At 37.4% G+C, this 13,236-nt stretch overlaps 1 protein-coding gene across 4 annotated transcripts in view; it reads left to right on the plus strand.

The window, feature by feature from the left end:
* The window catches only part of ODAD2 (outer dynein arm docking complex subunit 2), a 216,251-nt gene that overhangs the window by 92,726 nt on the left and 110,289 nt on the right, over window positions 1-13,236 (plus strand). For all 4 annotated transcript variants that reach the window (XM_007504821.3, XM_007504818.3, XM_007504820.3 and 1 more), the window contains exon 10: window positions 839-1,081. In XM_007504821.3, the coding sequence (XP_007504883.1) occupies window positions 839-1,081 (243 nt within the window). The remainder of the gene's footprint in view (window positions 1-838; window positions 1,082-13,236) is intronic.

Here is a 13,236-nt window from a genome sequence, read left to right on the forward strand (position 1 = left end):
CAATTTTTAAAAGTTCATGGTTGCTAGGTTAAAAGCCCCTGATCTATACTAAAAATCTAGTTGGTGGTTTTGTGTATACTCCCCCATTTATGTATATATGTGTGTGTGTGTGTGTGTGTGTGTGTGTGTGTGTGTAGTGTATACATTCCCATACACACACAGTCAACCCTTGTAAGATTTCTGTCCAAATTTTTATAATTTGTGCAATGAATCAACAATTCACATTCGACTTCTTTCTGATGTGTTTTTAGCTTTTATATAAAGTGGACATCTCTGTTCTGTTTAAACTGAAATAAGGTGATCAGAGAGAGAAGGGAGTAAGCATTTATTATGGGCCTATGGTGTGCCAGGCACTTTAGAAATAGTATTTTATTTGAGCCTCACAACAACCTTGGGAGGTAGGTTCTACTATTATCCCTATTTTACAGTTGAGAAAACTGAGGCAGACAGAATGACTTTCCCAGCTAGTGTCTAAGGCCAGATTTGGACTCCTGTTTTCCTGACTCCAGGTCCAAACCTCTCTCCTTTGTATCACCTAACTCAGACATTGATTTGTCCATTGGAATTAATTATTCCTTCTTTCTAAGCTCCTTTGAGATGAATATTTAGCTGAAATGATGTAAACCATTATTATTAAAGTAAATTGAATCTGAACAAATAGAATATAGCAAAAGTCAAATTTAGACTATGATAAGGAGCATGAGTACATGATTTAATTTCATGAAGTATTTTAAATGTTTAGTTTATCTAAGAATTTAAATAAAAAAAATCTTCATAAGATGGAAAATTTTCTTTTAAAAAATGTTTTGCTGTCTCTCTTCCCAATATTACAATATAGATTTCGAGAATACAAGGCTATTGAAACACTAGTAGGACTTTTAACTGATCAACCTGAAGAAGTACTTGTGAATGTAGTTGGAGCTTTGGGAGAATGTTGTCAAGAACAGGAAAACCGAGCTATTATCCGGAGATGTGGTGGCATTCAGCCACTTGTTAATTTGCTTGTTGGAACAAACCAGGCTCTCCTTGTGAATGTTACAAAAGCAGTGGGCGCTTGTGCAACGGAACCGGAAAACATGATGTGAGTGGCATCTTTGAGAACTCAAGCAATGTTACATGAGTAGCAACATGGAACAGAGAAGCAAGGGAATGTAGTCAACAGAGGGCTGGTCTTGCCGTCAAAAGCAACCCCCCACCCTCTGACTTATGTTGGCTATCTGACTCTCTTGGCAAGTCACCTAATCTGAAGGTTAAAAGCTGTAGACAAGTGGCTGATAGGTACCAGGGGAAGGAATTTCTGTGCAGTAAGTTCCTTATAGTTATGAAATCTCCAAAACAAAATGAAAAACAAGATAATGTGAAGATGTATTTGTATGACGATAGAATAGTAAGTATATGTAAATCTACAAAAATAATGAAAGACTAAAATGGACCATAATATTTATATAATGTAGAGAATTGGGAGTTTCAGGATATAATGGTAAGAGAGGGCATAGTTGAAATCCTCCTGTAGTCATTTACATCAGGACCACTTTAAGGTCAGTCTCTTCTTCCCATTTTAGGTTGAATTGTTTGGTAGGAATGGGATAGTCCTGAAAAGTGCAATTATAGAAGTGACAGGCACCATCTTTGGAACTGGTGCTCATCTAGAACTTTGTACTTATTCGTTTGAAAGTTTCTATCATGCCTTCACCAGCTGTGACACCACAGGAACTGCTGGATGGTCTTCATCCATTTTCTTGGGACAGTGGAAGGAGACACTCACCTTGGTCTTTCAGATGCAACTTCATGATTTTTAAAAAACTCATAGATAGTATTCATCATCAAAAAAGTTGAAGGAATTGTACCTGCTTCGGTATAACTTCTTGATGTAAAAAACACTTCACTATGAGATTGCCTACAATCTGAAGAAGAATTCTAGTCCAGCAATGTTAAACCCAAATAGAAATGGATCCCTGCTGGATGTAGTCACACTGACTTAGAAAATCATTATCTGTGTTCTATTTTTAGTTTAAAAAATATTTCCCAATTACATCTTAATCTGGGTTGGGTCACACATTTGATACCTCTAATATAGACTGGTTTTAGGTTCCTTCATGGAAAATTGGTTGCTTCAGTTTCTGTGACAGGATAATGGTAATGGTCTAGTGCACATAATGAAGTTCAGCGAGATGATGTATATAAAGGGCTATGCAAACTTCAAAGCACTATAAAACTGTTAGTCAACTTATCTCTCTTTTGATACATTGTTTTCCCCTAAGCAACTCATGTACCCCCAAGGATGATTCATTTAGGACAATTATCAGCTTTGGATGACTCACTCCAACATCTTGATCTCCAGTCCTAACCTCTCTCTAAGTCTTTATGTACTTCTGTGTCCAACCAAGACTATCCTTTTTTCTTTCAAATCTGTTCCTTTTCCTGATTTATTTCTAGTCGTGACCTATATTCTTCCAGTCACCCAAGCCAAAAATCTCATTGCCACCTTTGATTCTTCCCTTTTCATCACCATATTCTCCTATCCTCATCCAAGGACAATCAGTTGATTCCTCTCCTATCTATTGAACCCCCTCTCTAATCTATTGATCTATTCAACACTATCTTTTGTTTCAAGTGCTTCTCTTCCATTTCCATGGCCATGTTTAAGTCCTCTTTTAATTTTCACTTATATCATTTGTTGACCTCCTAAAGGTTTTCCCTGAATCTGGTTTATCTTCATTCTACTCATAATTCCAGTCTATCTGGTACCCAGAATTAACCTAAAGTATTACAGTAACCAAGACTCTCTTTTCTTCAAAACCCCTCATGGTATCCCCATTGTCTATTCAATGAAGCTCAAATTCTGTAGCCTGTCATTCCAAGCTTTTCACTCCCATGCTTCGGCCTGACTTTTTCTCCATCACATCCTCTATCCTCTTACCAAACCAATGACAATTTCCTGAACTACTTCTGCTTTTTTTGGTGCCTTTGCTCACTCTTTTGTCCTTAATGCAAAAGATATTTTGAGTTGCAGGACCCAAGGTTCAAATCTTGCTTCTACTCATCTTACTCTTTATCTGTAAAAATAAGGGAACTAGTAATAAGCTTTCAGGAGAAATGCTCTCTGTGGATATTAAAGTAGTTTATAAATATGAATTAACATCATCCTCATTATTATTTATTGCTTGACTATATGTCACTTACTTTTTCTTGGCTCAGATTTTCCAAATTTTCTTTTTCTTTTTTTGTTGTTTTTTTTTAATATATTTTATTTGATCATTTCCAAGCATTATTCGTTAAAGACATAGATCATTTTCTTTTCCTCCCCCCCACCCCCCATAGCCGACGCGTAAGTCCACTGGGCATTAGATGTTTTCTTGATTTGAACCCATTGCTTTGTTGATAGTATTTGCATTAGAGTGTTCATTTAGAGTCTATCCTCTGTCATGTCCCCTCAACCTCTGTATTCAGGCAGTTGCTTTTTCTCGGTGTTTCCACTCCCATAGTTTATCCTTTGCTTATGAATGGTGTTTTTTTTCTCCTGGATCCCTGCAAGTTGTTCAGGGACATTACACCGCCCCTAATGGAGAAGTCCATTACGTTCGATTATACCACAGTGTATTAGTCTCTGTATACAATGTTCTCCTGGTTCTGCTCCTCTCGCTCTGCATCACTTCCTGGAGGTTGTTCCAGTCTCCATGGAACTCCTCCACTTTATTATTCCTTTTAGCACAATAGTATTCCATCACCAACATATACCACAATTTGCTCAGCCATTCCCCAATTGATGGGCATCCCCTCGTTTTCCAGTTTTGGGCCACCACAAAGAGCGCAGCTATGAATATTTTTGTACAAGTCTTTGTGTCCATTATCTCTTTGGGGTACAGACCCAGCAGTGCTATGGCTGGGTCAAAGGGTAGATATTCTTTTGTTGCCCTTTGGGCATAGTTCCAAATTGCCCTCCAGAATGGTTGGATCAATTCACAACTCCACCAGCAATGAATTAATGTCCCTGCTTTGCCACATCCCCTCCAGCATTCATTACTTTCCTTTGCTGTTATGTTAGCCAATCTGCTAGGTGTGAGGTGATACCTCAGAGTTGTTTTGATTTGCATCTCTCTGATTATAAGAGATGTAGAACACTTCTTCATGTGCTTGTTAATAGTTTTGATTTCTTTATCTGAGAACTGCCTATCCATTTCCCTTGCCCATTTATCAATTGGAGAATGGCTTGATTTTTTGTACAATTGATTTAGCTCATTATAAATATGAGTAATTAAACCTTTGTCAGAGGTTTCTATGAAGATTTTTTTCCCAATTTGTTGTTTCCCTTCTGATTTTAGTTATATTGATTTTGTTTGTACAAAAGCTTTTTAGTTTGATGTAGTCAAAATTATTTATTTTACATTTTGTGATTCTTTCTATATCTTGCTTGGTTTTAAAGCCTTTCCCCTCCCAAAGGTCTGACATGTATACTATTCTGTGTTTACCCAATTTACTTATGGTTTCCTTCTTTATGTTTAAGTCACTCACCCATTTTGAATTTATCTTGGTGTAGGGTGTGAGGTGTTGATCTATTCCTAGTCTCTCCCACACTGTCTTCCAATTTTCCCAGCAGTTTTTATCGAATAGTGGATTTTTGTCCCAAAAGCTGGGATCTTTGGGTTTATCGTATACTGTCTTGCTGAGGTCGCTTTCACCCAGTCTATTCCACTGATCTTCCTTTCTGTTTCTTAGCCAGTACCAAATTGTTTTGATGACTGCTGCTTTGTAATATAGTTTTAGGTCAGGGACTACAAGGCCCCCATCATATGTGTTTTTTTTTCATTATTTCCCTGGATATCCTTGATCTTTTGTTCTTCCAAATGAACTTTGTTATGGTTTTTTCTAAATCAGTGAAGAAGTATTTTGGTAGTTCAATGGGTATGGCACTAAATAGATAAATAAGTTTGGGTAGGATGGTCATTTTTATTATATTGGCTCGTCCTATCCATGAGCAGTTAATGTTTTTCCATTTGTTCAAGTCTAGTTTTAGTTGTGTGGCGAGTGTTTTGTAGTTGTGTTCATATAGTTCCTGTGTTTGTCTTGGGAGGTAGATTCCTAGGTATTTTATTTTGTCTAAGGTGATTTTGAATGGGATTTCTCTTTCTAGTTCTTGCTGCTGAGCTGTGTTGGAGATATATAGAAAAGCTGATGATTTATGTGGGTTTATTTTGTATCCTGCAACTTTGCTAAAGTTGTTGATTATTTCAATTAGCTTTTTGGTTGAATCTCTAGGATTCTTTAAGTAGACCATCATGTCATCCGCAAAGAGTGATAACTTGGTCTCCTCCTTGCCTATTTTGATGCCTTCAATTCCTTTATCTTCTCTAATTGCTACTGCTAGTGTTTCTAGTACAATGTCAAATAGTAGAGGTGATAATGGGCATCCTTGTTTCACTCCTGATCTTATTGGGAATGCATCTAGTTTATCCCCATTGCAGATGATATTAGCTGTTGGTTTTAGATATATACTGTTTATTATTTTTAGGAATGACCCTTCTATTCCTATGCTTTCTAGTGTTTTTAATAGGAATGGGTGTTGTATTTTATCAAAGGCTTTTTCTGCATCTATTGAGATAATCATGTGGTTCTTGCTAGTTTGCTTGTTGATATGGTCAATTATGTGGATGGTTTTCCTAATGTTGAACCAGCCCTGCATCCCTGGTATGAATCCTACTTGATCATGGTGAATGATCCTTCTGATCACTTGCTGGAGTCTTTTTGCTAGTATCCTATTTAAGATTTTTGCATCTATAGTCATTAGGGAGATTGGCCTATAGTTTTCTTTCTCTGTTTTTGACCTGCCTGGTTTTGGAATCAGTACCATGTTTGTGTCGTAAAAGGAGTTTGGTAGAACTCCCTCTTTGCTTATTATGTCAAATAGTTTGTATAGTATTGGGATTAACTGTTCTCTGAATGTTTGATAGAATTCACAGGTGAATCCATCAGGCCCTGGGGATTTTTTCTTAGGAAGTTCTTTGATGGTTTGATGGATTTCAATTTCTGATATGGGATTATTTAAGAATTCTATTTCCTCTTCTGTTAGTCTAGGCAGTTTGTATTTTTGTATATATTCATCCATTTCTCCTAAATTGGTGTATTTATTGCCATATAATTGGGCAAAGTAATTTCTAATGATTGCCTTAATTTCCTCCTCATTGGAGGTGCTGTCCCCCTTTTCATCTTTAATGCTGTGAATTTGCTTTTCTTCCTTCCTTTTTTTAATTAGATTGACCAGTACTTTGTCTATTTTGTTTGTTTTTTCAAAGTACCAGCTTCTTGTCTTATTTATTAAATCAATAGTTCTATCACTTTTGATTTTATTAATTTCTCCCTTAATTTTTAGGATTTCTAATTTGGTTTTCTGCTGGGGGTTTTTAATTTGATCGCTTTCGAGTTTTTTCAATTGCATTTCCAATTGATTGATCTCTGCTCTCCCTTGTTTGTTAATATAAGCTTTCAGGGATATGAATTTGCCTCTGATTACCACTTTGGCTGCATCCCAAAAGGTTTGAAAGGATGTTTCGCCATTGTCATTTTCCTTGATGAAATTATTAATTGTTTCTATGATTTCTTCTTTAGCTAAACGGTTTTGGAGTATCATATTGTTTAATTTCCAATTGGTTTTAGATTTGGTTTTCCATGTACCATTACTAATCATTATTTTTATTGCCTTGTGATCTGAGAAGGCTGCATTCATTATTTCTGCTTTTTTGCATTTGTGTGCTATGTTTCTGTGACCTAATGTATGGTCAATTTTTGTGAATGTGCCATGTGGTGCTGAGAAGAAGGTGTATTCCTTTTTATCCCTATTTATTTTTCTCCATATGTCTATTAATTCTAATTTTTCTAAGATTTCATTCACTTCTTTTACCTCTTTCTTATTTATTTTTTGATTTGATTTATCTAAATTTGATAATGGTTGGTTTAAGTCTCCCACTAGTATGGTTTTATTGTCTATTTCTTCCTTCAATTCTCCTAGTTTCTCCATTAGAAATTTGGGTGCTATATTATTTGGTGCATACATGTTGATTAATGATATTTCCTCGTTGTCTAGAGTCCCTTTTAACAAAATAAAATTACCTTCCCTATCCCTTTTGATCAGGTCTATTTTTGCATTGGCTTTATCAGATATCATGATTACCACTCCTGCCTTCTTTCTATCAGTTGAGGCCCAGAAGGTCTTACTCCATCCTTTAATTCTGACCTTGTGGGTGTCAACCCGCCTCATGTGTGTTTCTTGAAGACAACATATGGTAGGGTTTTGGATTCTAATCCATTCTGCTATTCGTCTACGTTTTATGGGTGAATTCATCCCATTCACATTCAAAGTTATGATTGTCATTTGTGGACTCCCTGGCATTTTGATTGCCTTCCCTAATTCTAACCTTTTCTTCTTCGGCTCTACCTTTTAGTCCAGTGATTTACTTTGAATCAGTCCCCCTTGTCCCCTCCCTTGATGTTTCCCTTTTTAGTCCCTCCCTTTTTCTTCCCTCCCCCTCCCCCCTCTCTTTCCCTCCCTTTTTGTTCTTCCTCTCCCCCTTCCCCCCCTTGGTTTTCCCTTCTCCTTACCCTTGTTGGGTAAGATAGAATTCAAGATCCCAATGGATCTGGATGTTTTTCCCTCTCAGAGTTGATTTCCCTGAGATTGAGGTTTAAGTAAACCCCCCCCCTCTCTTCCTCTCCTTCTTATAGGAGTTTTCTTCCCCTCCCCTTCCCATGTGAATCTTTGTGTGAGAACCATTATTCTATTTGGTCTTTCTTTACCCCCTATTTATACATTACATTTTCCCCACATGTTAGTATACATAGATTGATATAAATGTAGTCCTTATAGAAGAGAGTTTGAGTAAAAGAAGAATATAACATTTTTCCCCTTTCCTTAATATTTACCTTTTCAGGTATTCCTTGCTCTTTGATTTTCGGTATCAAACTTTCCACAGAGCTCTGGTCTTTTCTTTGCAAAAAGTTGGAAGTCTTCTATTTTGTTGAATGCCCATACTTTCCCTTGGAAGTATATAGTCAGTTTTGCTGGGTAGCTGATTCTTGGTTGAAGACCCAGCTCTCTTGCCTTTCTGAAGATCATGTTCCATGCCTTACGATCATTCAGAGTAGAACTTGCAAGGTCTTGTGTGACCCTGATTGGCATTCCTTTATATCTAAATTGTCTTTTTCTGGCTTCCTGTAGGATTTTTTCTTTTGTTTGATAGCTTTGGAATTTGGCAATTACATTCCTGGGAGTTGTCTTTTGGGGGTTTAGTGTAGAAGGTGTTCTGTGAGGTCTGTCAGTGGCTGTATTGCCCCCTTGTTCTAGAATCTCTGGGCAATTTTCTTTGATTATATCTTGTATCACCATGTCCAGTTTGGTGTTTATTTCTGGCTTTTCTGGGAGTCCAATTATTCTTAAATTCTCTCTTCTCCCTCTATTTTCCAGATCTATCACCTTGTCGGTGAGATATTTTATGTTCTCTTCTAATTTCTTGGTGTTTTGGCTTTGCTTTATTAGTTCTTGCTTTAAAGCCTGGTTTTCTTTTACAGTTTGGTCAAACTGGTTTTGTAGATGCGTGAATTTCTTTTGCATTATTTCCCACTTTTCCTCCCAGAGGGCTTCCATCTTTTTGGTCATTTCTGATTCAAATTCTTCATGGGTTTGTGGAGAGTTTCTATTTCCTTTGGAAGATTTTGGAGCATTTTCTTGTATATCTTCTTCTATCTGCTTTGTATTTTGTATTTTGGCTCCATAGAATGTGTCCAAAGTTGCCCCTTTCTTCTTATTTTTCTTGGGATTTTGGGGCTTCTGTGCTTCTGTGGAGTTTGCCATCTCTGAATGTGGAGGATTTGCTTTTCTTATCTCTGTCTGGTGTTCAGAGGCTTTAGTCCTGGGCAGATGTTGGTTCTATGAGCTTTCCCTGGGTTAAACTGAATATGCCTCACTGGAACTGGAATGGAAGGATCGGACCACGAGGCCACACTCTCCCCCCGGCTCGCTTTCCGGAAGTTGCCTTCAGAATCGCTGGCCGTGAGGCTGTTTCCTCGGCCTGCGGGGGGATGGGCTGCAGCTAACCCAAGCTCTGAGGGCAAGGACTTTCACTGAGACTTGGATAGCAGGATCCAGCCCGTGAGGCTGTCTTGCCCGCCCTGAGGGTTGCTGTTGTTTCGACCAGCTCTCTGCAGCGGAAGCCCCAGGCAGTAACTTTCACCCGGACTCGGGTAGAAGGCCCTGAGGGTTGTTGTTCCGAGGACCCTGCTCTCTGAGCCCCGCCGGGCTGCAGCTTCCGGGAGCCTTGGACTCTGCGCTCCTACCCCTGAGGTCCGAGTGATCTCGGGTTCTGGCTTTTGAGGGGAGCCGTACCTTTTGAACCGGGTCCAGGTCCAGGAGGAGGGTTCCCAGGGTCTGTGCTGTTGATCGTTTTGAATTTCGGCGCCTTAGGAGCTTATAATTTGAGATCGGTTGGGAAGGGTTTTCCGGAGATCTGAACTTTAGCTTTCTCTAAGCCGCCATCTTAACCGGAAGTCCCAAATTTTCTAAATGAAACTAGATTTTTTCCTGCCCGAAACTCTACTGATTTCTTCTGCCCTCTCCTTACTCTTAATATATTAAAATTCTATTTAAATACTGAAATGTTTAGTTAAGATCATCTTCTTTTTGAAGTTCTCTCTGATATCCTCTCACTTCCACATCATCCTTCTCTAATACCACTCCCCAAACCCCCAAGCCCACAGCAGGTAAAAGTGATTACTCCCACTTGGTAATTTGAATTTCTAAAACACTTTATAATTTGTACAATTACTTGCATACCTCACCAAGACTGGTAATCTTGATTTGTAGATCATTAGAATTGGAAGGGATATTAAGAGAATTTGTATAAGCTTATTTTTCAGATGAGGAAAATGAGGACAGCAGACATGTCTTTTATTATTTTTAAACCTTTAACTTCTAGTAGTTGCACTGAGAGGTGCAATTATAGCAGTGATAGGCAGCATCTTTGGAACTGGAGCACTGCTCCTTAGCTTGAAAATATCTCCCATTCCTTCCTCATTTGTAACACCACAGTACCCACCAGTTGTGTCTTTATTTTCTTGGGACAATAGAAGGAAACCTCTGCCTTTCTTGGGCCAAGTCAGTTAATTTGTTTTTCAAATCGAGATTTGGTACCAAGTTCCTAGGCAAAGAGCAATAAGGGTTAGCAAACTGGACTTAAGTGACTTGCCCAGGGTCCCACAGTTCAGAAGTATTTGAGTCCAGATTTGAACCTAGGACTTCCCTTCTGTAGGCGTGGCTGTCTGTCCACTGAGCCACCTAGCTGCCCTGCCATGTCTTATTCATCCTTCCCAGCATTATGAATGGGAAATATTCATACATTATATACTTAAAGACCCATTGAACTCTAACCTTTATATCCACTATGTTTAATAGTTATGAGCACATAGTAAACACACAATAAACATTTTAAAAATTGAATCCACAAGGTTGATTTATTTCAAGATAACTAAGAATTGACTATCATATCATCAGATCTTGAATGATACATACAAATTTTGAAGAGTTGACAGTGTATGTTTTCATATGAAGCCCACATAAGAGAATGAGTTATGCAAATTTGTGACAGTAACATAAGCCCAACCCATCTAATAGTAGTGAATAATTCAATAGCTTTAAGTCTGGCACCAATATTATAGGTTCTATTTGATCCTTACATGGCTTTGTGAATTTATCAACAATGCTACTTTGTCCATTGGTATTGGTGGCACTCTAGGAGGCAGAATTATGGAGTAGAAAGTATTGGAGAATTGAAGTCAGAGGTTGATTATTGATCCTGAAACTGGGTACCCTGATTATCTACCATAGGCAAGCATTTAATCATTTTAGACCCTTTCTTCATTTGTATAATGGAGAGATTAGATGAAATCCTTCTTTATTTTTTTCATCTGTCAAATGGTTGGATCAGATATTCTCTAAGGGTGCTTCAAATTCTACAGTACCTGGTGTATAATAGGCACTTAATAAATGCTTTTGTCCTGATTAACCCCTTTCAAATCTATATCTTTGATCCTATTATCTTGTGATCCATCCTTACTTCTCATTTGATGTGATTTTGATCTAAGGTCTTTCAATAATTTCTCCATAAGTCATTTACCTGATACACTGGTGGCCTTTTTCTTGGTCTTTTGATATTTTTGGCTACCAGAATAGTATATGGACTACCCAGTCTTTATTCTTTATATTAGTGGTGTCAAACTCAAATAGAAAGGGGGCTACTGATCCAGACAGAAGAGTCCCTGCAGGCCACATATTGACTTCATTAAAATATATTATTTGTATTTTATTTTACTTTTTATTTATTTTGATAAATTTTCTCAATTACATTTTAGTCTGGTTCGGGCTGTATTTGGGAGTATTATGGGCCATATGTGGTCCATAGGCTATGTGTTTTTTATATATGACTAACCAAACTTCTTTACCATCATATATGTTAAAAAACATCATATATCTTGGTGTCATGTTTTCAATATCACTTGATAAGCAAATTTCCCTTTTTTGTAAACCTTTCCTTTCTATCTTTGAATCAATACTGTGTATTGGTTCCAAGGCAGAAGAGTGGCAAAAGCTATGAGAGTTAATTGACTTGCCCAGATTCACCCAAATAGGAAGTGTTTGAGGCCACATTTGAACCCAGGAGGTTTGGCTTTCTGTCTACTGATAAGCATATTTTTTTACTGATTTGAGAGTCATATAAATTTTTTTATCTACTAAGACTATAGCATTTTCTTATTAACAACCATACAGTCTGGAGAATATTGGTATTAAAAATATTGGCTTTTGTAATTGGGATCATTGATAGTGCCACATAATTTCCTCTATGTGATCAGGTCACTTTTTTTCTTCCATTCAATTCTGGGTTTAGCTCATCTTCTCTTTGCAATGCCTATCTAAGATATTTGTACTGATGGAGCAACTTGATGTACTTTCTATCCAACTATATGTAATAAGGCAATATGCTTTCTTTATTTAGTATTTTTTTTTTGCTACATAGCATGGGTTTTATCTCTTTTTGTGTGTGTGAGAGAATGTTAGCTTTTCATTGACCTAATCACAGAAGAGGAACCATATGTTGAAATGTTAAGGTAACTTCAAAGAATGATAAACCATGCCTAAGGATGATCTTTATTTTTATTTTATTTATTTTTTAAATTTTTTTAAATTAAATTTTTAATCTTTAGGCTATTTTCCCATGTTTACATGATTCATTTTCTTTCCCTCTCCTCTTCCCTCCTTGTTCCCAGAACCAACAAGCAATTCCACTGGGTTGTACAAATGTTGTCACTTGATACCTATTTCCATAGTATTCATTTTTGCTATAGAGCAATTTTTTAAAAGCCTAGACCCCAAATCAGATACTCATATGTACACATGATAAGTGATGTCATATGTTTTGCTTTTGCATTTCTTCCATAGTTCTTTCTCTAATGTGGATAGTTTACATAATTCCTTCAGGAGTGTCCTGGCTTGTTGCATTGCTACTATAGTAGCAAGGTCTATTACATTGGGCTTTTCCACAGTGTTTTACTTTCTGTATACAATGTTCTCCTGTTTCTGCTCATTTCACTTTGCATCAGTTCATTAAGGATCTCCCAATTCATATAGAAAGCCTCCAGATCATCAATCCTTCACAGCACAATAGTATTCCATCACCAACACATACCACAATTTATTCAGCCATTCCCCAACTGAAGGGCATCCCCTCATTTTCCAATTTTTTTGCCGCCTCAAAGAGCTCAGCTACGAATATTCTTGTACAAGTATTTTTAGGGATGACTTTTAAAAGGCAGTTCACTGAGTTCAGGAGAAAGGCTTGAAGAGGAACCAAGATCCTGATAGAATGATCTTAGAGTTGGGCAAAGAAAATGAAAGTCACATGGGGCTGAGAGAGCAGAGGTATAGGCAAGGGTAACTGTCACAAACAAAGGAGCTGGGACTCTGGACCAAAGCTACTTGGGTTGCTTAGGAATGAATAATGTCAAGACAGAATATGTGTTATTGAAACCAGTTCTAGTCCCTCCAAACTATAGACTCTAATGTGGTGATCTATCTCCTTTTCCCACCTTCCCAGCTACTTTATTGGAGTCTGAAATCTTTTCTTCTGAGGAGTGTAGGTAAAGGCTGAGAGGATAATCTATTTACCTTTCTAGGTTTTAAATATTTTCTTTGTCTTT

This window comes from Monodelphis domestica, chromosome 5 (assembly GCF_027887165.1).
Source record: "Monodelphis domestica isolate mMonDom1 chromosome 5, mMonDom1.pri, whole genome shotgun sequence".
NCBI classification, from domain to species: domain Eukaryota; kingdom Metazoa; phylum Chordata; class Mammalia; order Didelphimorphia; family Didelphidae; genus Monodelphis; species Monodelphis domestica.